At 37.3% G+C, this 23,140-nt stretch overlaps 1 protein-coding gene across 5 annotated transcripts in view; it reads left to right on the top strand.

Annotated features, from left to right (window-relative positions):
- The first annotated feature begins 1,725 nt into the window (after window positions 1-1,725).
- The window catches only part of ZC3H13 (zinc finger CCCH-type containing 13), a 45,766-nt gene continuing 24,351 nt past the window's right edge, over window positions 1,726-23,140 (top strand). For 2 of the 5 annotated variants that reach the window (XM_029961003.1, XM_018071123.2), the window contains exons 1-5: window positions 7,124-7,468; window positions 7,907-8,016; window positions 13,477-13,588; window positions 20,169-20,277; window positions 22,456-22,595. In XM_029961003.1, coding sequence (XP_029816863.1) covers window positions 7,352-7,468; window positions 7,907-8,016; window positions 13,477-13,588; window positions 20,169-20,277; window positions 22,456-22,595 — 588 coding nt within the window. In that variant the 5' untranslated portion in view covers window positions 7,124-7,351. Of the gene's footprint in view, window positions 1,834-7,123; window positions 7,469-7,906; window positions 8,017-13,476; window positions 13,589-20,168; window positions 20,278-22,455; window positions 22,596-23,140 lie in introns of those variants that run through there. The other 3 variants (XM_008929111.3, XM_008929110.3, XM_018071124.2) reach the window with 2 other exon arrangements.

The following is a 23,140-nucleotide window of genomic DNA, read 5'->3' as shown; positions in this document are numbered from 1 at the left end:
TGAAAAAAAAAAGAATGACTGCACCTCCTATATTTTAGGATACATCAGTCATTTTCAACCATACCTATATACCTATACTTGCAATGGTAGCTCAGTGCACCACATATAGAGAGAGCACTCTATAAGAAGAAAATAGCACAGATGTACTACCAGATAGTGGGAGGTCCAGGTGATGTAGCCTCGAATGGGCCTCTGACCAACTACTGGGCAGACTCCATTCATAGAAGAGGTTCCTCCGTTTCCGTCACTTGAGCTACTAAAGGATTTCCTTCCAGGAAAACAACCCTACTCATCGTTTCTGCTGTCAAATAAAAAGGATGTTCACATGAGAACTTGCTGCACGTTTTAATAAAGGCAAGGACACACAGATGGCTAAACCACCAAGGGGCAGCTGCCCACAGGCGCCTCCACTACAATTAGCCAAGTTCATTTATCCTGCAGCCAAGGGTTTGTGTGGCAAAACACGGGCCTTTAGGCTTTATAAGATGTTATAAGGCCCTTATAAGGTGACAGGACAAGGGGCAATGGTTTTAAACTGAAACAGGGCAGGTTGAGATTAAGGAAGAAGTTTTTTACAATCCAAGTGGTGCAGCACTGGCACAAGTTGGCCACAGAGGTGGTGGATGTCCCATCCCTGGAAACACTGAAAGCCAGGTTGGATGGGGCTCTGAGCAACCTGGTTTAATTGAAGATCACAGAATTACAAAAATGGTTAGGTTGGAAAAGATCTGAGATCATCCAGTCCAACCTATGACTGGACAACACCACCGTGTCAACTAGACCGTGGTGCAAAGTGCCACATCCGTCTGTTCTTAAACACCTACAGGGATGGTGACTCCACCACCTCCCTGAGGTTCATTACAGTTCATTACAACGTCTAATCGCCCTTTTTGTGGAGAAACTCCTCCTAATGTCCAACCTAAACCTCCACGATGCAGTTTAAACTCATGTCCTCTTGTTCTGTCGCCTGGGAGAAGAGACGGACCCCCACCTGGCTACAGCCTCCTTTCAAGCAGCTGTAGAAAGTGATAAGTCCCGCTGAGTCTCCTTTTCTCCCAGCTTAAACACTCCCAGCCCCCTCAGCGGCTCCCCACACCACTCGAACTCCAGACGCTTCACCATCTCCGTTGCCTCCCTCTGAGGCGGAGCCAGGCACCTCCCCCGCCCTCCCCAAGATGGCGGCACAGCCGCTTCCGCCCTTCCCCGCGCCATCGTCCATCGGCGTCACCGTCACCGCCATCACCATCGTCCTCACATCGGTCATCACCCTCGGCGGTGGCGGCGCGGGCGCGCGAGGGCCCCGGGAAGGGCGCGCGAGGCGGTGGCGGCGGCGGCGGTCCCTCGGCGGCTGTCCCGGCGCGCGGGGCGGGAGCGGCGGGTCCGCGGGGCGCGCGCCGCTCCGCCGCGCTCCCTCCCCATCCTGCCCGCGCCGCTCTGCGCTCAGCGGCACGGACCCCCCTCGCCCCTCCCACCCTCTCGCCCCGGGCGGCGGCGGAGGAGGCGGGGGAGCGGCGCGCAGCGCAAGGGAGCAGGTGAGTGCGGCGGCACGGCGCGGGCGCGGAAGGGGGGGCCGGGAGGCGGGGACGGCGTCCCGCACCTTTCCCACCCGGCCAGGCCTGGGCGGGGCCGCCGGGCCTCGGGGAGTTGGGCCCAAGGAGCGCGGCGGCGGGAAGGGCGCCGCTCTCACCCAGCGCTGTGGTGGCTCGGGCCCGCGGGGCTCCCGGGAGCGGCGGCGGTGGGTGCCCGGCGGGGCATGCCGCCCTGTGCCCGGGGTGCCGTCCCGCCGGCCGGGGCCGTGCTGCAGACTCCTTCCCACGTACTCGGATCTTCGTTGTTCGTGATTGGTTTGGTTTGGGTTTTGGTTTTTTCCCCACTGGAGTAGGGCTCTTCTCCCACTTTCTGGCAGTGAAATAGTTTCTGCTTTTTACGCTCAAGAGGGACTACTAATTTCGCTCGTATAAATTCTGCTATCACCATTCCTTCAGGTAGCGACTACGGCTAACTCCCATCCGTTCCAGAAGTAGCCTGGGTGTGTTGGGTTAGTGTGTTAGGGATAGTCTGCTTCGGTCCTCACCTTTGATTTCTCAATGGATTCTCACTCCACCGTTGATTTCTTGTCAACCTTCTGCAAGAGGAACAGGTTTTTGGCATATAGTGGGTTAGCGGCCAGGACCGTGAGGGATCTTGGGCCGGTGGTGAAACACTCACGGTGCTTCTGTGCAGACGGGAGTGGACAGACTCGGCCCATGAACGAAGTATCTGAAAAGTGTGGCTCTGTGTGGCTGTGCCCGAGATCATACACACTGCTTCTCAGCATGTTTGCTGAGAGTGACAGCTTGCTAATGTGGTGATCCAACTCACAGGTTGGAGGTAACACGTATCCAGCAAGCTTCATGTGAAAGCTGAGTTACCTGTCCACACCAGTCTGCGTAGACTCTCTCTCAGTCTGGGGAAACATCTTCTTTGAGTATGAGCACTTTGTTAGACATGGAACACTATATACTTGCTAATGTGATACTGGGGCCTAATATTTTTATTTATTCACTCGTAGAAAGCCAACCATGATTGTATGCTTTGCAAACATAGTTAGCGGTTCCTTGTCTCTACCGATGGAGAAATATCATGTGTTAAATTAGAGGAACAGGTTCAAGTTAATATGGTGATGGGTTATCAGCAAGGAGTTGTTGAAGTAAGTTTAGAATGCTATTGTTTTGTCAAACAGGCTTTGTGTGAGTATTTGACTGGTTTTTTGGAAGGTTCGACACGAACACAAATTACCATTTTTAGTATTACTTTTAGGCAGTAAACCTGTGGAGTTCCTTCAAATATCACTGTTTTATTTGTATTGTGACATGGAAATGTTAACATTGTAATCGGAACCAAAACCTTGTCAGGTAAAAGCTCTTCATTTTGAAAAGTGCAGGGAACCATTCTCAAAGCTGTTATTAAGTTTTCAACACGTATTTAGTTTCTCATAGAGTGTTATAATCAGCTTGTATCTGAACTTCTGTAGGACTTTAAAATAATTTTGCTTGTTATTTTAAAAGTCATATTATTTATCTCTTCACAGGTAGGATTTTCTAAAGTGACATAATGTTTAGCTTCTGTGTGGTGTGTGCATGCACAGACATTGACATGCTTACGAGTGATGTCTTGGACTTCTTTAAGAGATTTTACCTCTTATTTTTTTTTTTTAGTTTTGCTTTTGTTCTGTTACATCTCAGTTTTTAGTTTTCTGGTAGAATCCTTTAGGATTCATTTTTTTCAGGGGGCTAGATTAGGTTTCTCTACTAGAAAAGTAGATGTTTCAGATGTGTCTTGATTGTGGCTTGTGCAATATCACACTAATATGGAAGAAAAATCTTAAGCATGCTTGACACCAAAATGCAGGAGTACTAGTAATAAAAATGTAACATTTCAGTGAGTACTGTGTCAATTACATCATGCTTCATTGATTTCAGTTCCTTGGTTAGTGCCCACTAGGTGCACCCACTTCTCTCAAGTCTGTTTACATTTTAGGTTTATTCATGTGAGTAATACTCTGAAATATATTTTCCTTCAAATGGTAGTATAATTAATGTTATTAACAGATTCTCTCAGTCTGGGAAAGTTACTTCCTTTAAAGAGTAACATAGACCATCTGTGTGTGAGTTATCATAGCGTTATAGTATTTCTAATTTATTGCTACAGGTTGTCATGGATCTTATTTATGTGTAGAAAAGTGATACTTTACAGTTAAAATCTTAGTTATAGAATTTATTTTAGGAGGATGAAGTTAATTTCACTTAGTGGTAGTTAGCTGTTTCACAAGTTGCAGATACTTCAGGGCCCCGAAGTAGATTTGGCAATGCAATATCACGTACCTAAAGTGCATAAGTTTCGACTTAGAAATTTTTAAATTTTTTTTTAAATCGTGGTAGTATTATTTGAACTGTTGAGAATGCTCAAGGCTCGGTCCACACTGATACTCAGTGCTGTCTAACCCACGTGAGTGTTTATTATGGAGATGGTAATCCAGAGGCAGACATTTGATGGAAAGTCATTGTACTGGCTGTCAGTGTGGGATTGATAGCAGGACTGTGATCATGAGTGCTAAAACAACGTAAGGTGAAAATGTGTGAGAACTGAGCGAGTTATGGGAATCTTTATGGGATGTTCCATTTAAAGTGTTTTAGATTGTCCATTGATGTGCACACTGAGAAATTTGGAAATGAAACATGTAATTTTTTCACCTCACAGTACTTGTTTATGAACAAGGAAGCTTGTCAGAAACACAAAAACTGGCATTATACATCTGAAATTTTCAATATTGTTTTAATAGTCTATTTATTTTTTCAACTCAGTCTTCAAAGAATGAAAATGCATCTGCATTTTCAGATGCAATCTCTCCAATATAATGTTTGACATAGCGAAAATTCCTCAGTTTGCCTCTGTCTGGACTCTAATCCTGCAGCCTTTGGTAACAGTTATATTCACTTAACAGTGAAATGTCTTGGAGTTCTTGTTGCATGAGTGAGATCCTCATGTGATATGTGCATACAGAAGTGAATATGCTGTGCACTCACAGCATGCTGGTTTTGTTTGCTTGGAGTAATCTATCATGAAATATCCCTTCTGTTAATAAAATATCTGTTGTTAACTGCAAACTGGTGGATATGGGTCAGAATAGAAGAATAGAATTGACACAATGCTACTGGAAATAGTATGTTTTTTCATTTCTCGTCTCAAGTCTTGTTTTGTTTGGGTTTTTTTTTAATAGGGGATTTTGCAAAGCTTAGAAGATTCAGGGTTGGATGGTATTCTTCTTAATTTCCCTGTGGGAAATTATTGTCCAAAATACGGGGAAGAATGCAGTTGGAATTAAATTATCTGTTCGGTTATGATGATGTTGCCCCCTTCATCCTCTTCATGCTTATAGCAATCCTTTTAAGCCTAGTCATCATCATAACTTCCTATAGAAGTTAATTCCAAAAAGAAACTATATGCTGAGTAAAAAGTAACATTCAAACCAAAAGTTTTGCCTCTGTTTCTGTGAAAATCTAAGTACATTCAAATGGAAAGGCAAAATGAATATAATTTTTCTGTATACTACTACTATGTCAGCGTGTACTGTACTTACATATTAGGTGCACTCATCTGTCCTTCTTGTGTTGAATGCTCTCCTTATGCCATTGCTAGTGTCATTCTTTTAACCCTTTTTATTTCAGATATGGCTCTTTTAACTGTAAATATTTAAACCAAATTCAGTAGTTGTTATATGATTGTCTTACTAAAAATGCTTTTGCATGTGTCAGTTGATTTTTATATCTTCTACTAAAGGGTGTGGCTGTGTGAAACTGTAGAAATTTAGTAGGTTTTTTCCTGAAATTCAGTGAGAATCCTGAAATGGAAGGGTGCTCAGCTAGGTGAGACATGGTATTGTTTTGCTTTCTAACTTTAATGGTTTATCCTGTCAGACTTTATAACTACTGCTGCACATTGAGCTGTCCACAATGACTTCTAATTATTTTTCTCAGAAGACTGGACTAATTTGATCTCATCAAATATTTAGATAAAATCATTTCTCCTTGTGTGCATTGCATTGTATTTATTTGCATTTCATCTGCTGTTGTATTACTCAATTCTCTAACTCAGTTAGATCTTTCTGGAAATTTCTGTTCTCCACAGTTTTTACTAACCCAAATAATTTCATACTACAGGCAAATTCTACTGTTTGACTGTCTGCTTCCACTAATTGATGTTAACCATTGTTTTTAATGTTTGGTATACACCATATGGTTAACTTTCACTTTCCCTGAGCATCTTGGTTAATGTCTTGGTTATCTGAACCTTACTTATGAGACAAAATTCTTCAGATAATCAGAGGCTTGGAGAAGCAGTCAGTAGAGTAGAGCTCTACTGAGGAATCTCAAGTACATGGTGTAAGCTTGCTTTCTTCTGTTGTTTATAAAGGAGCTAAAGTGCTTAGCAAGAGCTTCAGCACAACATTTTGTTTGTAGAAAGTGCACAGGTGTCAGACTCCTAAGGAAATATTGTCATAGAAGTAACTGTAGGGTTCAGATAATGAAGTGTCCATGTTTATGCATTATAATATTTTTTTCTGTGAAATGTAACCTTACAATCTGGGAACACATTGCTGATCAGATGGTTAAAATGTGTATTAATCAACTCTGGTGGATGTTAGTTTAAATTTGTATTATTCTGGCTCTATGGATGAACTTCTTGACATTTGTAATCTGTTAGTGTATGAGAAATTAGCTTAAGAGTGTGTGTGTGTGTGTGTGTGTGTTCTAAATGCAGTGACGCGTGGATAGGAGCAGAAGAGGCAGCAGCAGAAGGGTAGGAGGATTAGTGTTTGGCTAATCATGCTCTGCTGACTAATGAGAGTGATGGCACTTTGCAGTTTAACAAAGAGGTGGTTTTCTGAGCTGTATCTAAATTGTCCAGCACCTGGCAGATGTTCCCAAATTGATTTTATTTCTGTGTAGATCAAGTAGCATGTAAAGAATGGACAATAGATGTTGGGGCCCATTCTGCCCTTTTTATACAACCTATTTCTAGTGCTTAATGTGTGTCTTCCTTTTTTTTTTTTAATATGTTTTTCTTTCTATATATAACTCCTTTTCTCAGGTAAGATAAATTGTGACTTCTTGTTTATCGAAGTTATGCTGTATTTCCTTTAAAATCTGTTTTTCTTAATGAAAAAGAGCTAGTTTTTGAGAACCTTAAGAAATGTATCACTGTTTTGGAGATTTTGTTTTTTTCCTAAACTCATGTGGTTCCAAATAGTTGTAGGAATCAAACCAGTAACAAACACAGACTGTGTTTGATATCAAGGTGATTTTCAGTAGGTTGTCATACACAACAAAGGAGGAAAAATGGAGCTCTAAGTTTTGGAAATTTGTTTCAAAAATGGCAACCATTTTTAGTGGTTGGAACTGGTTTCTGAGAGGTTGGTACAATAACATTAAAAGTTCTATTCACTTTAAGTCACTTGAGTTCATGCCCCAAAAATACATGATGAAAGAAAGCATCTGTTCTGAGTGGTGGTTGCTGCCCAAATGAATAACATGTCATATGATCTTTCCCAAGGGGAAGCTGAAGAATACAAATCAGGTCATAAAATAAAAATTGTCATTACTGGTGTTCAGCTGACTAGTTCAAATCAGAGGCATTCCTTGTTATTAGATACATTTCACTCATTTATGACTTCTTTTTCTTTCTTCATCACCTCTGCAGCAACTCTTACAACGTATATCCATACTATTTTATTCATGTGAGTTCAGTGTCAATAGCCCCAAACTGAAGGATTTTACAGTTTTGCTTTTTTTTTTGGTTGAAGTAGTACAAAATGTCAAAAATTAGAAGGAAGGTCACAGTGGAAAATACCAAGACCATATCCGATAGCACATCCCGAAGACCCAGTGTGTTTGAAAGGCTTGGACCCAGCACTGGAAGTACTGCAGAGGTGAGTTGTAAAAGTGTTCTTCTTTTCCTCCCCACCCCATCATCTTCTTTTCCAGGATTTATGTGGTGGGAAAGAGTAGCTCACAAGTACCAAATACTGAGATGTCACTGATGTTAAGTAAAGGTGAAAAGAACTCCTTAACGCATGGATGTTCAAGATACTAATACAAGAATTTTCAAATAACATGTGTTGTCCCAGCTTCTGGAGAGGAGCAGTAGTATTTTACATATTAATAGTATTTCCACCAACCTAAATTTTTCTTTGCCAGACCTGATGATCATTGTTGATTATTTTTTTTTAATGAGTTATATTACTGGTGGACAGAAATTACAGATAATTGGGAGTTAATGTGGAGTCATTTGTTTGTTCTGCCACACTCACACCAATGGTATTTCCAGAAACGAGTGTGAAATTCACCCAGTAATGTCTGTCTCTTAGACACAGTGCCGTAACTGGCTGAAGACTGGCAACTGCCTCTATGGGAACACATGTAGATTCGTACATGGCCCTTCACCACGAGGTAAAGGCTATAGCAGCAGTTATAGAAGGTAAATCAAGAACTCACTTTGAATTCTTCACATGCTGTAGGAAAATAGCTTTTGCAACTATGTCTTTTGTTTTGTTTTGTTTTCTTTTTTAAGTGAAATGCTGTGGTGTGCCTAATCATATGTTTTATCAATAACCAATTGCCTTGTGAAAGTGCTCAAAACAATTAATTTGGCAACGTGCAGGATTTTTGTGTGTATATAGCTTTAAAAAAATAGAGTCCACTGGATGCAGATTAACTACTTATATTACTTGAAATGGGAAGTTCAAGTACCTTAATACTTTTTTCTTTTGGCATAGTGTCACTGCAGCTTTTTGGTATACTTGTCTGTCCTTTTCTAAAATGCTGGTTTGCAATTGCTTACAGCAGTACTCACACAGCCCTTCTGCCTTTGCTATGTTGTTTGATGAATAAGGTGTCTATCCTTTCTCTCCTGTTGTGAGAAAACACTTCTCTTCAGACATAGTTTTGTGACTTTATCTGTCAGATATAGAAAAAATATCCTGTGTCATAGAAGGAGATCCAGAGTTACTTCACTTTTCAAAAGAGAATATTTTTTTATTATCTGCTCTTCATGTGTTACTACAGTTTAAATTTTTTTCAACTGTCCTTTATGTGACATAACACCTTGCTTAACTGAAACTGAATGTGGCAGTAAGTTTGTAATATTCTTGCTATAAAGGACAAAAATTATTATGGTTTTAGCTTCACGTTTTACAAAGAACTGTCCTTCATAATGCTATAATAATGCCAATGCTACCTCTAGATTATGGATGGACACACTGAAGCATCAAAGTGTAAAGCAACAATGGGAAGTGTTGGCATGAGTTTAGGGTTCCGTTTCCTGTTCTTTTTCCTATTCCTCTGGCATCCTCTCAGGATGATATTGACTTTGCTTGTTTGATCTTCCATTGCTTCTAGGGTAGTGACTGCTGGGATACAAAATACATCACTGAATTTAATATTTCTTTTGGTGTGTAAACAGTTTTACTCCGTTCTGTACTGAATGTTCCAAATGGATGAAGTAAGTGATTTGCTGGTAGAGATTAAATTTTAAAACTGATAGAATGTCACTTTCTCCTTGCTTTCAGCATTTGGAACACTCAGTGCTTAGTTCTGCTTGGTCATTTGAAGAAAGGTGACATTTCTTTTAATGATTAAAACTGTGTTTCTGCTTCACTCTCACCACTGGCATTTAAGAATAACGTTGATTTGCTGCTTTTTATTGCTGACTTTTTTTACTAGGACTATATGAAAAAGTCAAAGGACAAATCCTCCTGCTTATTTGCCTGACACATTCAACATTTAATAAAGGTGTTCTTAAAAGTAAAAGGGGAAGGAAGCCCACCACCCCTACACACACCCCAAACCAGACAAATGAAAGAAGTCTACTTGTCTTCAGAAGTTTCTACTGATAGCTCTTGGCCAGGCATAGAAAAAGCTGGTTTATGTACCTAATAAAATATTGGCATTTTCATGTCATTTAACGTTAGAGAGATTTTCACAAATGTTATCCAGGCATTTTGAATGCAATTTACTGGCTTCATGCAAGCTGAGCTAATGCTGCTTCCACATCAGTTCAGTTAAAGCAATACTCTTGTTCAAGTATCTGGGATATAACATAGTGGCAGCATGTCTACATGTGTTTAACCACGCCTGCCGGGGAAGTCACTTGTCTGCAGTTTGGTAGGACAAAGCATATCTTGCTACCTTTCTCTGTTGTTCCTTCTGTTTCATACCTGTCTGCAATAAATCTCATTGTTAATGGTTTTATCTGACTATAATGCATCCCATAGTTCAGAACATCACCGGACAGTAGGAAAACTTGGCTCTACAGTGTGAAAAAGATTCTTCCCTTTCAGCATTATTGCTACCTCTCACAGCATGAATTTTAATCTTGTTATGAAAATAAAACCTAGCATGTTTATATATAAAGCTTGCCTGATGATAATATTAAGAATTCAGTAATAGACCTGCCAGCCTTCTAGGCATCTCAAGTAAGGAGAGTTAACAAGGAAAGAGCTGTGCGTAAACATGCTGTTCCACAAGGAATTTTACTGTCTTGCTGCACTGGTAGATAGTTGGTTAGCAGGTAGATAGTTGGTTAGCAGGTAGATAGTTGGTTAGCAGGTAGATAGTTGGTGGTTCCTTTATACTATTGTCAGGATCTGTGCCATCGCGGGGTCCCTTTCTTAGTCTGTCTGATCATATTTATTCAGGATCGTTATGCTGCATTTAAAAACCAAACCAAGCCAGCAGTAATATTGGGAAAGAATGTATGGATTTTGCAAGGTTCAAATATTGTAGTATGGGAAACTGGAAAACAAGACAATGTTTCATGAGCAATTATATACATGCTACACCAATAATTATCATCTGCCTGTATACACACGTGTGCTCTCACATGCATACACACGGATGCTCACAGGTGGGTGTGTTGCAAGGGGTGCCTATTCCTGGGTAATTGTTTCTGACACTGTAAGAGGTACAGAAGCAAATGGAGGCACAGTAATGAATGTGCATTTCCTAAATACTGTTGAACATGGAGAACTGAACTGTTGCAGGAAGTAATGCTGTTTAAAATCATTTAATTGCACTGCTTAAAATTTGAAATGAGGAAATTCTGCATTTTAGGCCTTACTTAAAAGACGGGCCCAGCATGAAATATTAAACCATTAAAGAGAAATTGCGTAATGTCTTTTGTGTGAAAGGTTCTACGAGTGTCAGTCTAGCCACATCATCTTAAACTGCAGAGGTAAATTATCATGATCTGTTGAAACTCAGCAGTGAGCATAAACTGGACTAACCAAAGATCCCTTTTGAAGGGGGCTGGTGGAAAGTTATGTAGAAAAGAAGCCGTTGTGTAAAAAATCAAAACTGTGGTACACATAAAAGAAAAGTCAGCTACTAGACCAGCTTGTTTTTCTGTGCATTAAGCCAAGGCATCTGAAAACAGTCACGGCTTCCTGAGTAATTATTTCTTAAAATTTGGCAATTTGGTCATATTTGGTCGTATTTTATTAAAATTTTTTGAGGGTTATGATGTTTTTGGGGAAGGAGGGATAAGGTTATTGCAATAACTTTGTGTTGGTATTCTCCTAAAGCTGAAAAAAGCTGACTCAATAACAGAAAAACCAAAAAAAAAAGAAGACCAACAAACCCCAGCCCTGAACATGTAACTTTTTAAATTTCTATGGGCTTTTAGATAACTTTTATAATATTTAAATATATTTCAATGATGTTTTAGCAAAATACCTTTTTTCAGTATGGGAAGGAAGAAAAAAATTTATTCATAGTGAAGTGGTTTGGATTTTTTATTCCAGCCTATAACTTTTAAAAAAAAAGCATTAAAATATCAGTGTGACTCTACAAAGTTTCTCTTGCTTTCTCCTTCAGCTACTGGGATTTTTCCTGAAAGTGTTCCTCTTGAGGAACAATATTACTAGTACAGTATTGATTATCTCTCTGCCTTTTAACTTAATTTTCAGTTTCACTAATCCAAATCCTTTGTATCATAGCTTAAATGTTATTAGAAATTAAGGCATTGAATTGCACTTTAGTGTTGAAAGACAGTTTATTTGTTGAGGCAGCTGATGGATGGAATGCTTCAGAGAGTTTTGATAATGCAAAGGGATTATCTTTCTAATATGAGGGGAAAGGAAAAAATACTTTGAATCATAACCTTTACTAAAGTGAGACACTTAAACAATTATATAGTCATGCATGCAAAGAAGATAACTTGTTTCTATTTGTATGCTGGATATTATTTGATCCTTAGTGATGAAAGAAGCAGGGCTCTACTGTTCTGTACATTACCTCTGATCTAGGTTGACCTGTATTTGCAACTCATGGAGAATTAAATGCATTTAAAACTGAGAGCAGTCACTTTTTTTTGTAGATCTTCATACACTTAACCTTATGATGAAATTTAAATAATTAAATACAGATAACAGTGCTGAGGAAGAAGTGGAAAAAAATTACAGTTCTTCAAATATGTGCAGGTTTAAAATGAAATTATATGAATTTAGATTTTTGTATGCATACTGTGAAAGGCAGTTTACCCTTCGCATATTATGTGGCAGAGGAAGAGTGAGAGAAACGCCTTTATAAGTGGAAATTTTGATTCAGTCTGAAAAACAAAAGAAATGCAAATTTTGTTATTCATATATTACATAAAACTCTTCTAATCAAATAAGACAACATTAGTATCTTTTTGTGATTCTTTAGTGTAAACTGATGGACACAGATCTAGTACTTTCATACAACCATTTCATGGAAGAATTTATATTTACAGCTGACAACCATCACAGTAGTAAACTCAGTATCAAACCAGAAGTATATGAAGAGAAAATTTGTTTTCTTGAACTGAAAGATCATTTGAAACAGTTCCTTCATCCCATTAGTTTAGGAGCTTGTTTGAATTATAGAGTCATAGAATGGTTTGGGTTGGAAGGGACCTTAAAGATCATCTAGTTCCAACCCCCTGCCATGGGCAGAGACACCTTCCAGTAGACCAGGTTGCTCAAAGCCCCACCAAACCTGGCCTTGAACACTTCCAGGGATGGGGCATCCACAGCTTCCGTGGGCAACTTGTGACAACACCTTACCAATGCAAGAGTTGTTCTCTTTTAACCCATAGGGAATAAATGAACTTGTGGATTCATACTAAGAGGTGGCAAAATTAAAGTAATGTAGAATGTTCCTCCTCCCATCCCATGTCGTGATAATATCTTTTACAGAAAATATGTCTTAAAGTTGCATGACTATTAGAGTTCGTCCAATATTTTGTAATTAAATAAATAATGAAATAATTGTATTACTGAAAGATAATGGAGGAGGCCTCCAAGAGTGAATTGCTGGTTTATGGTCTTGCAACAGTGTTTTTCTGTGTGGCAGCCTCATTGAGGCCATGGGAGGATGGTACCTAGGTCACGTTATCTCCGCTTGCAGACTTCATTCGCATTCAGAGTTGTTTCTCTGTGTCTGTCATTGCTAGTCTACAGTAGTTTGACTCTTCATTAATTGTGGTTTAAAATATATGTATATGTAAAACATACATAATATATAATACTTACCAAAATTGGTGCAAAATGTGGAGAAGGCTAAATCTTGAAGTACATGGTAGGAGTGATTGTGAAACACATTTGCATGATGTCCAGAAAAAGATTATTTGTTCTGAAGAGGATCACTTGAACTGATCTAGAGTAGTAACTGAGTCATGCCATATATACAAATAATTTTTCTTCTTAGAGTCAAGTCTTCCTTGACATTCTGAGTTGGGGTTTTTTTTAGAGTGTTTAAGCCCATTAGAACAGAGTATTTTCTTACTCATCCACTTTGCTTCAGCGTGGGAGGTTTAGATCTTTCTGTATATACTAATAAAAATAATAATTAAAAGAGATCATATTCCTTTAAAAATAGTCCCATAGAGCTGGTTATATTATGTTTCTGTATTATACAGGTCACCAGAAAGACCCACTGGAGATCTTCGGGAAAGAATGAAGAACAAACGTCAAGATATTGAGGCAGAACCACAGAAACGAAGTACAGAGGAATCATCCTCTCCTGTTAGGGTAAGAGTGGAGTTTGCAGAACTCCAGAATCCCTCGGTAGCAATCAGGCAGTGTGTCCTAGAAACCTTATCATGGTGACTTGTAATATTTAAAATGTTTTAATGAACTGCTCGTTTTGTACATAGCATATCGCATATTTTGTTATGAAATGTCTTAACCATTGTATTATTTTGCTATTTTATAGCACTTTCTGATCTTCTGGTTCCCAAAGATTTTATAAATCCCGCAGATTAAAATATGTTATAAATACTGATAAAAAACAAATATTTAATAGTATTGATTATTACCAAGAAGGTGTATTAACCATTGTCCCAATGGTCTACTATTTTTCCCCAGCACATTCATATCCAGTGTTTACATACATCCTGACTTAAGTTGTTCATCTCAGATTTGCTTTTGATGAGACCATGAGGTTGCTGTGGTGCTGGTTCATTTCGCCTTCCTCCTCATGAACTCATCAGGCTTTCCAACTGCTCACCTTTGGATTTTGCAAAAAATTCATTCATTATTATTCTCATTTTGTAATCATCTTTGTGCAACCGTTTGCCCCTCAAATATCAAAACTTCGTTATTTTTAAGTTGTGTTATGTGTTCCTGATGTTACAAATAAATAGGGGTAGAGTTGGTAGTGTGACACTGTATCTGTGTAGCAGTAGCACCACTGTATTCCTGCATCATGTTTAAGACCATCTTCAGATGAATAATTATTAAAAGGTTTTATTTGTGAAAACTCAGTTTTGCTTCTGCAGGTATTAACAGTATTCTATCATTTCCTCTTGGTCTGTTCCTACTTGCTGTGTAAAATGAATTTTTTTATGTCAGCTGTAAATAAATAAACAGCAGCTGCTATCATTAAATTAACAGAATGGCTTACCTTCCAATCATGTTTTCAGTTGCTGTAAATTTGTGTAAGCTTTCAATCTTTTTTCCCAAGTGTGTTTCTTTTATTTTCTAATAGTTTGAATAAACTGTTCAGTTATTGAGTATATGGTTAGTGGGAAAATTGTTTTTTCCAACCGTTATTAAAAATTTGCTGTAACTTCTGTCCTGATGCAACTCTAATTTTGATGTAATTCTTACTTTTGATTAGTTAACCTTGCTTTTTATAGTGTTCTATTAATGTAATAATAAAATACTTTTAAACAACTAAGCCCCAAGTAAAAGTGAACTGGAAGCAAACATCTAAAGGAATTGGAGAATTAGTGGGTCTGTTAAGTACCAAAGAATTATTTACGGGTTAAGCACACTGCAGAGTAAGAAATACTCTGTTTCAATCTCATAAAACAGAAGGCTGACGAAAACACTGAGCTTTTGTATTATTAGACGGAGGCAACTCTCAAAATACAGGATATCGAAAGAAAATTCTGGAACAAATAGATGAAAAGGGGGAATCGGCAAGAGTTGCTTTGCAAAGAACCACGAGATCTAAAAGAACAGAAGACTCGAGTGACTGAACTACTAACAAAAATCTTACTCCACCATTAGAGCTACTGTTATGGTGGAGATCTAATATGTGATGTTTCCATTTCTTATTAAAGCTTTTGGGGTAACAGAGGAGCTGGATAAGAAAACTTGGAAATAATGAAAGGTAGCTTGTTCCATTTTTAGAAGTTTCATAATTGTGGATTAAAAAGGAATAATAAAAAAAAAGGAACAGCACTGTTCTGCAGTCAAAATTTGTGCTTCACCAGACTACTACCGTGAAACTTTGAAGATTAGTAGTTAAGAGAGAACTGTCTGACACAGGTAAAAACCTTAAATAACTCCTTTTGAAATAAGGCTTTTGAGGCATAGGCATATGTATAGATAGTCAAAGAATACCAAGCATAGTATTGTCAGGTTTAGAACCTAGCTAAGGGGAAAATTTTAGATTAATTTGAAGATTAATTTGAAATTGAGTTACAGAGAATGCTGTGGTGCTTCATCTAAAGAGCTATAACTTTAAAGAATGTAGAAAAAACGTTGGACATCTCAAATGTTGAACTTTGCAGAAGATATGAAAACAGTAGTTGAGATTACTGAAGTCTGAGGAATGCCATGGGAGTTTGGGAAGTTAGTTTTTTGCAGTACAATGGCAGATGAAACTTCATGTTGGCAAGTGCAAAGTAATACACAATGAAGAAAGTATAACTAAATCATGAATTAATTTTCTAAAAGTAACTGAAACCATGCAGTACAAAAATAAGTTATTGTGGACAGCTCAATGAAACCATCTGTTTAAAGTGAAGTCACAGTTTCAGAAGCAAACACTCAGGTATATAAAAATGGAATAGAAATTGGTCAGTGTTACAGTGTTACTGTAGAAATTCATGGTCCAGTTTTATTTGAAATGCTGTTCGGTTGTCATCATCTGTATGCAAGAAAATACTATGGTCAAAGGTCTTGAAGTGGGCAAAGAGGTGAGAAATAAACTGGAGAGAAGAAAGATCGTGGGGTGAATGCATATAATGTATGTTTGGGAGAATGTAAGTTAGATGCGTCATGTTCATACTTTATCCAAGTAGAGAGGGTGGCAAATTTGAAAGTGACAAGGGGAAATGCTATTTACCTTATATATGACAATTTACCAGAAGATACAGTCAAAACCCTGGATAAGTTCCGCAAAAAGTTAAGACATTATAACGAGTATAAAACCTTTTTAGAAGAGATTTCTCGTTCCTTGGAGACATACATAAGTAGTACGATCTGTATGTATTTAGGAAGAAACTTCCTATATGGGCAGCTTACAGATTACATCCCTTATTATTTCTTCATGCTTTGTACTATTATTTTCAGAGAAAATATGCTGTGTTATGTGGATACTTACATTGAACTCAGTTGTGTCTGCGTTTCTCCGATTTGTGTTCAGAATTATTTCAGCACTGTATGTTAGTGCATCAGCTATTATACAAATAATTAGTTAAGGTTCCTGTATTGTTCCCGTTAATGTATTTAGTTGGAAATTTTTGTATTGAATTTCTCTCCATATTGTGAGAAGTCAGTTACATTGGTGTGTAAGAAGTATAATTACTTAAAGTCTTAACCTGGAAGGTGTGTGTGATTTGGGAGAAACAGTGGGAGGAACTTAATGTACATTTAGGAAAGGTTTTTGTAGGGGTTGTATTACTTATTTCATATCTGTGCTTTTTGTCACTGCAGCTTTTGACTGTTTTCACTGGAAATGGAAGTCACTTTTGTCTTCCATCTCTGAAATGGAAACAATACCTGTTCCTGTCAAGGGAACTTCTGATTCACTGTCTTATGTGTTTCTGTAGCATGGTAGTAGTTAACACTAAAAAGGTATTATAGCTACACCAAAACGGTACTGTCCTTGCCAAAAAGATTCTAGCTGTAATACATGTAGTTTAGTCTAGATTGGAAGGAATCTGTGCTTTTGAATTAGTTTATTTTACTGCTGCATGTACATAAGGCTGAAACCAAAGTTTCTGCCATATAAGAGTTGTCATTTTTAAGAGTCTTCTGTTTTCTTCATCGGTATTGGCCAAATAACACTTCTTGGCTAGAAATATGCTTTACAGACTGGATGAGTCCTTTTGTGCTTGACCAGGCTTTTCTGGTGGTAGTGAGAACATTTATTCAAGTAGACATCAAATCTTGTGCTGTAGAGTGCTGATCACATAGGATATGGAACTTCAAGTTAAGTAGGCATTAAATTAAAATAAAATCTCACAGAAGTCAGCCATAATGTCATTTTTTTTCCCCTTTCTTATGTGGCATTTCTCCTGAACATCAACCTTAAACTGCAATCATCTATTTAACACATGTAAATAGTTTAGCTGGAAGCACATACTGAAAACAGCATAGACAAAGTCTACTAAGTTGTTTATTCTTAGGACAATCTACGATGTATTTTTTTAGTAAATAATTACATTATTATGAAGGTTCATTGTTTCTTGACTAGTAAATGGCATTTTTTCAGAGTCTGCAGAGTAATAGTTTACAAGTGTGGCTGAAGTGGGTACAGCGTACAGCATCTTCAAGTACCAGTGAATGACATGCTATTGGCGTTCAAGAGCTTAAGTTGGCTTGTTAAGGGAGAGGAAAAACATGTAAAGTACAAGAAGGTCTATAAGGATATGAAGGAAATATTTAATCTCCATAGTATGAGGGAACTGAATGTGTTATAAGTGTAACAAGTAAAAGAAAAGGAATATGTTGAAGACTTTTCAGTGAGAAAATTTTAAGTATATGTTCTAAACCATCATAATGCTTGGTTTCTATGCCCCAGGAAAAATATACTCAATTTCTGAACTGAGATTTGTTTTTCAAGATGCAATGTTGCCAGAATCTTTTTTCCTGACAACTAAATAGCATTTAGTGTAAAATACCATGCTTGCATAAAAATAGTCTATTCCCTTCCCCTATATTCAGTAATTCAGTTTGATAGCTGTTTTTGTTCTCAGTTCTTCTGTAGAAATATGATTGTGCCACTACTGAATCTTTCCACTGAAAGGAGAAAATACAGGCTGTTTCAAGATGCTTACAATATTGGGTTGTAAGTTTGAAGAGGTAGGCATGATACATGCAGGTTGTGTAGTACTTTTAACATGGGTTATTAAATTGGTCTTGCAGCATTCTAACTTACTGCATGTTCTTTGCTGACAAGTTATTTGATGAGTTGACTTTGAGAAGTTTTTTTAAATCAGTGTGGAGAGGTTGTCCTAACATTCATATTTCAGTTTGCTAGTAGTGTTGAATTAATAGAAACTAGTATTTGTATTTAGGAAATTATGGATTTGTTAGTTAATGTTGTAGAAATTAGTTGAAGCGTATAGCAGAAGTACACAGTTTAGTAGAACAGATGCAACCTTCATGGAGGGCGGGCTAGAAAGAAAAACAGTCTTAAGAAAAAAAAGTGATTGCAGGGGAGGCTTGGTTGCAGGGGAGGCTTGTTGATATACTTACAGATTTTCAGATCTCATCAGAGTCATTTTCTTTTGAAGTAGTTTGCTTTGGAGCATAGTACAGTACTGACTCTTACACTGAAATGCCTTCAGTACATGTTGCAATGATGGCTTAGTGGGTGTAGACTTGTCTGCAGTTGATGTCAGCAACCAACTTGACTCGATAGGTTATGATCTTCTGCACCATTTTAGAGATCCTGTCATGAAATGGAGAAATTTATTTTTTTTCTTATTCTGCCAGCTGCTTTAATTAAACGTGACACAAATTAGTTCTTCGGTGTGATGTTCCGTTGTGTTATGTAGCGAATGCTCAGTTTTTTCCAACCTTTCTAAGGCTTTGAATGTGATATACTGAATGCGTCGAGGATAACTGTGTTGAAGCATCTGGTTTAGTTCTGTAGGTAAAATAAATGCAGTACTTGTTCTGTGAACATTTATGTCATTGAACTAGAGATAAGATTTTAACACTTAGTGAATAAAAAGGAATAGTTGAATTTTACTCTTTTCTAAGTGACTACCCACAGTGTTATGTTATTTCCTTCCTGTGTTTCTAAGGTCATGTTAAGGTTTTAAATTAAGATCTAAGTCCCAATAAGGAATAGCTAGTGAAATTCTCAGGCATCTCATTTTCTTGGCATAAAACCAAAGGTTCCCACATATCAGCATGGAAGAATCCCCCCAGAAAAGAGAAGGCACTATGAAAGGTGAGAACAAAAGGGATATAGGACAGACTTTCATTATTTGCTCCTTCTGATTTACTACTTAGTAAATTAACCTGAGATACTTCTAAGCTTGAATGTTCTTTTTTTTGCTAGTAGCAAAGAAACTTTTTCCTCTATTCCACTTGAGCCCAGGTAGATTATTTAGAGAATGTCACTTCAGCAGATGCAGTGATGGAACACTGCAGCTTTATTACTGGAATTTGTCAGAGGGATAAGAGCAGCACAGCATCAGTTGACTTTTGAAATTCTTTTTTCCTGTAAGGATAGTCTCTGGCTTTCTTAGATGTCCACTGGACCATCTGCCACCTAGAAAATGGGTGCTACTGCAGTAGTTAGACTTGTCTCAGGGACAGTGAAAGTCAGACACAAAACTGTCAACAAAACTTGATTCTAATGTGTTACTTTAGACTTTTTTTCCCCTTCTACCTGCCACGGGTCTCAGTTTTTTCTTATTTTATTGTCTCCTCCCCCCCACTTTCTTTATCCTTTGGAGAGTTAAATAGTTCCACTTCTGAGTCTCATCTGCCTTGCATATAAATATTCTTATTTACAGCTGAGAACTCTTGCTCAAGCTGTTAAAATTATCCTCTTTAAATGTTCATTAAATTTCTGGTTGTAAGAACTTAATCTGTTCTTTCAGAGCCTATTTTAAACTTTATTCTCTGATACGTGCTCAACTCTTGCTCTGACTTTAAACCTTCTTATTTTATGAAAACTTTCTTCTCTTTTCCCCATCTGCTATTTGCATACTGATTATATGAAATCGCATTAGAACATGTTGCCTGTGGAGTCTTTGCTTGTTTAAGAAGGTATTTGTTCAACAGGCTGAAAGGGGAAATGCTTTTTGTACTATGAAAAAGAAACAGCCAAAATACCATGTAAAATACACCTGCTTCTTCAGACTTCGTTTAGAGTAAAGTTGTTTACTCTAATGCAGCATTTTTCCCTTTATAGAAAGAATCTTCACGAGGAAGACATAGAGAAAAGGAGGATATCAAAATTACAAAGGAGCGAACACCAGAAAGTGAAGAGGAAAATGGGGATTGGGAAACAAATAGAGAAGGTAAGTATAATGAAACTAACTACTGATGCTTCAAAGAATTATGAGATTACTGTGCTGTATGTAAAGTTTCTACATACAGCTTAAAAATTTGGTTTCTAAGCAGAATACTTTCATGCAGCAGCCATTAATTATTAATTTAAATTTTTTTGGAGGTGAGCAAAGAAGTTATCTAAGTTGGAGTGCTACAGTCGTTAAACCACCTTAGTTTAAAAACACTTTTGTATTTTTTTCATTTTACTATTTTGACTCCTCAGACAAAAAAAAAATTGGGTTCTCCATGGCTGAATCTTTCACATTTAGATCACTAGTTGAATCCAGGTTGCACCCAAAGTAATTTTGAAACTGGTCAGTCTGATAGGGGAGTGTAACTCCTTTGAATTCAGAAGTCAGTAGTTTTTTTTGCATAATTTGTAATGATATGAACTGTCTCATTAACAAAGGCTCCATTACAATAACAACAGTTGAAGGTAGCAATTGAACTATTTATATTCTGAAAACACTTGAAAAATGCTAAGGGTCTTACATTACCTTCTGTGGTCACTTTTGTATGGGTTGGTGGGGTTTTGGTTTTTTAATACTTACAAGGTGATTTCGTGATCCTTGTTGATAATACTCGTCCCATTACTGTGTCAGCAGTTTTCTTCTTTACTAAGTTTCACTTGAGTCCAAGTTCACCTCACAGTGAAGTTACAGCAGCTTCTAATAAATTGTGGTGTTGCTGTAGTTTTGTGTCAGTGTTTCACAAGTAGTTACAGTATTGCAAGAAAAAATGGCAGTTCTGCTCCCTTCTGAGGTAATTGAGATATAATGAATGTATTTGCAATAAAGTATACTGCAAGTTGTAGGATGGAGCTCCCTGTAAATTTCATTAACTAGGTAGCTTATCAATACTCTGTGCTATAAGTGTTGCAAATAGTTTTACTGTGTCTTGAGCACAATACAACAATGGAAGAGTAGCCATAGTAAATTTTCACTCCTTTGTAGAGGTTTTTTTTTCATGATTTAATAAAAATTAATTTATGACATGTTTCCATGGAAAGTCAAAAAAGTTTGGAACATAAAAACAAGTTCTATATAAACATATAGTATGAATGTCTTAAGTCTTAGTGTTTAAGACTTTCTACTTGAGAATTAAGCTTTTTTTCAAAGTAGTGATCAATCACTGGTATATGGATGAAGTAGAATTACTGTCTGTTAAGTTCTAGTGAGTGCTGTATAAGAAGACAGACGGACTGGGAAAGAACCTGCGCTGTTAGGAACTGCACATTTCTCTAAACTGTTCCCATTCATTTATGACACATGAAGGGAATTTGTAGACTTAGTTTAGTTACTGCAAAACCTTTTGTATAGTTCCTGTGTGTAGGAAAGGAGTGAAAGCTCATAACTTTTTAATGAAGTAATTTTTTTTGACACATTTTCCCTAAGTGCTTTTTGAACATTAGACTTAAATAACCATAACAAAAACAAGAAATGTCAACAGAGTGAGTAAGCTCAATTTTCAGTAATATTTCGGTTGCAAGGTTGAAAGCATATGATATTAACCAGCCACGACTTAATGAAAAAATGAGATTTTTTGAGTTTTTTTTTATGTGAAAACCAAACAGTGATAATGTTTTAAAACCAGATACAAACTTCTTCAGTGTATATTTATCTGATGAAAGAGTTCATACAGACCTTATTTTAAAATCAATGTGTGATGTAATTAAATAAATGTATCGATTGATTTGAAGATACTGTATTAAATAAAACCCTCTAGTATCATGCATCAATATTTATATCTCTCTCATGTAAGATTTCCCAGTTAAGTAGTGTTCTACGTATTTTTTGTCTTTGTGAAGACACACCGTTTTAGGGTTTTTTGTAATTTAAATATAAATAAGTGGTTTACCATGTTTGCCTTGCTACCAGCCTCACAATGGATGAATATCCATGAAAGAAGTTGGAGTGGTCTTTTTAATGAAGTTAAAGAGTTTAACTGCAGGTTGTATGGAACTAATTCAAGTTATTTCAGGTTTACACACATAATTGGAGAAGAGATGTGACTTTACTCTATTGATCCATTTGTGCAGTGCTTAAAAGTCATGGAAATATTTATACTTGGCATCCAGTATGCTAAATATTTTTATTTATTTCAAATGAAATTGTTTGCTAATCTGTTCACTTTTTTTTTTAATAAAGACTCTGATAATGGAGATGTCAATTATGATTATGATCATGAGCTGTCTTTGGAAATGAAGCGCCAAAAGATTCAGAGAGAACTCATGAAATTGGAACAGGAAAACATGGAGAAACGAGAGGAAATAGTAATTAAAAAAGAGGTTTGTATTATGTTAATGTGAAGTATAAAGGACAAGTTATCAGCCACTTCATAGACTTCTAACTGTTTCCTGGAAGACTTAAGCTTCCTGGGCTACAAATGTGCTGTTGTGTTACGTGATAATAAATAAGTGGCACCTATGTAATTAGTAGGTGACTTAGGTATTAGTAGTGAGTATCTAGTCAATCATCCAGCACAATGACCATGTCTTCTCCTTTGTGAAGTCAACTGTTAAATAATACATAGGATTTAATGCGTTTTAATAATACAAAACTAGTAAGACCTTAAACAGAGAAGACATGTAAAAGAAAACACAAGGCATTTGCCAGTCTCCTTTTCCAGCATGCCTTGTAGTAACAGAGTAAAGTAGAGTGAGAGAGACAAAGCTGCAAGTGTTAGAAACCCTAAAATTTTGGGAAAGATTAAAAAAAATCTTCTAAGGGTGTCTTTCTTTTTCAGGTAAATTTGAGTGTTTCTTGTAAGCATACCGATTTTAAACTTTTAATTACAGTGTTTGTAATGTATTGCAGAGTGCATCACTTTCTC

This window comes from Manacus vitellinus, unplaced genomic scaffold, assembly GCF_001715985.3.
Source record: "Manacus vitellinus isolate BGI_N305 unplaced genomic scaffold, ASM171598v3 scaffold_2_pilon, whole genome shotgun sequence".
NCBI classification, from domain to species: Eukaryota; Metazoa; Chordata; class Aves; order Passeriformes; family Pipridae; genus Manacus; species Manacus vitellinus.
Note: the sequence above shows the minus strand (reverse complement) of the source record. Positions and strands in the feature narration are given on the sequence as shown.